The sequence below is a fragment of the Limulus polyphemus genome, unplaced genomic scaffold, assembly GCF_000517525.1.
Source record: "Limulus polyphemus unplaced genomic scaffold, Limulus_polyphemus-2.1.2 Scaffold142, whole genome shotgun sequence".
In the NCBI taxonomy this organism is placed as follows: domain Eukaryota; kingdom Metazoa; phylum Arthropoda; class Merostomata; order Xiphosura; family Limulidae; genus Limulus; species Limulus polyphemus.
Window position 1 is genome coordinate 444,616 of NW_013665752.1, and position 1,906 is coordinate 446,521.

The window sequence follows — 1,906 nt, forward strand, 5'->3', positions numbered from 1 at the left end:
TGACGGGGATTCGAACCCGCGACCTGCAGATTGCGAATCGAGTGCCCTAACCACCTGGCCATGCCGGGCCTGCTACAAATGAATTTTAACACATGAATTACCGGTCGATTATAACCGCCTTGTGAATGGAGTTAGTACCTACCATAAATGTAAGATTGATTATGGTTCGTTTTGAGCATTTTTATAAACATCGATTCTTTCCTTAATTTTTTATTAATATAAAGAAGAATCTAATTACAAATCTATAGATCAACAGCCAGATGCATCTAATTACAAATATATAGATCACCAGTCAGATGCATCTTATTACAAATCTATAGATTAACAGCCAGATGCATCTAATTACAAATCTATAGATTAACAGCCAGATGCATCTAATTACAAATCTATAGATCAACAACCAGATGCATTTAATTACAAATCTATAGATTAACAGCCAGATACATCTAATTACAAATCTATAGATTAACAGCCAGATGCATCTAATTACAAATCTATAGATCAACACCCAGATGCATCTAATTACAAATCTATAGATCACCAGTCAGATGCATCTAATTACAAATCTATAGACTAACAGCCAGATGCATCTAATTACAAATCTATAGATCAACACCCAGATGCATCTAATTACAAATCTATAGATCAACACCCAGATGCATCTAATTACAAATCTATAGATTAACAGCCAGATACATCTAATTACAAATCTATAGATCAACAGCCAAATGCATTTAATTACAAATCTATAGATCAACAGCCAGATGCATCTAATTACAAATCTATAGATTAACAGCCAGATGCATCTAATTACAAATCTATAGATTAACAGCCAGATGCATCTAATTACAAATCTATAAAAAAAACAGAGAAAATGTAAAGTACTTTTGCCGTCGACTGCCATTATTCTTAATATTATTACTTAAGTAGTATTTATCATTGCCTTTTATATTAAAGCGTGTTGTTTAGAAAACTGTTTCTAATTTAAAGTAAATATTTTTATTTTCGATTAAAACAAACCCAAATAAAGTGTAATTGTTATAAGTGGTTAGATACTTCTATCGAAAGTAAATTAGTATTTTTATTTTCATCTCTCATTTCTTTAACAATAACTGTTCACTTCGTGTACTAGGCATTCTATTTTTTTAAATAAGTATCTTATTTATTGTTGAACGTTCGTTAGGAAGAGGTCTTGTTCAAAACGGGAAAGATGCCTAAAGATGTGTTTCAGCATTGCCATCTTCCAGAAAGTCATCCATGCGGATCTCCATTGGGTCGTCATAAATATGACTTTCTTTGTCTCTATTTGAAAATAAGAGCGATTCTTTAATACAGATTATCTTCACTGTAAACATAAAATATATATTAAAAATGATTAAAATGTACAGAAGATTTAGAATATATGCCAAGGTATTTTTTGTCTCTTTTATCTACAAAAGAAAAACAGAATGTAGCTTGGTTATGTTAAATATAATTATTTTTACTATGTGTAAGTCATAAATACAGAACTGCTAAACATGTTTAGATTTTGCATTTTCTTTTATTTTTACTTAATGATTCCTTGGAGAGAGAATAGTGTAGGAAGTTTCTCTAGCTGGGGGAAACAAGTGTTTTTAGTTACTCAGATTTAAATAGAAGGTCATGGTGGTAGCTGAAAGGTGCAATGAATGATGTGTAGTTGTTCCAAAAACAAAATGTGTAGAACATTTTAAAATGACAGATATGTTACGCATTATTGAACAGTGTTGATTGTAAAATACAGGCAGTCAAAGTAAAGACATTTTGAGAATGAAAAAGTAATCAGATTGTTATTTAAACACGATTTTAAGTAAATATTTATGCTAATATCTCACCTGTTTTTATATATATACTAGACTACCCGTGACCCTTTGGGTCACCCACTATT

At 30.7% G+C, this 1,906-nt stretch overlaps 1 protein-coding gene across 2 annotated transcripts in view; it reads right to left on the reverse strand.

The window, feature by feature from the left end:
* Window positions 1-6: 6 nt before the first annotated feature.
* LOC111083484 overlaps window positions 7-1,906 on the reverse strand; it is a 55,736-nt gene continuing 53,836 nt past the window's right edge. For both annotated transcript variants that reach the window (XM_022380036.1, XM_022380038.1), the window contains one exon: window positions 7-1,302. In XM_022380036.1, coding sequence (XP_022235744.1) covers window positions 1,215-1,302 — 88 coding nt within the window. In that variant the 3' untranslated portion in view covers window positions 7-1,214. The remainder of the gene's footprint in view (window positions 1,303-1,906) is intronic.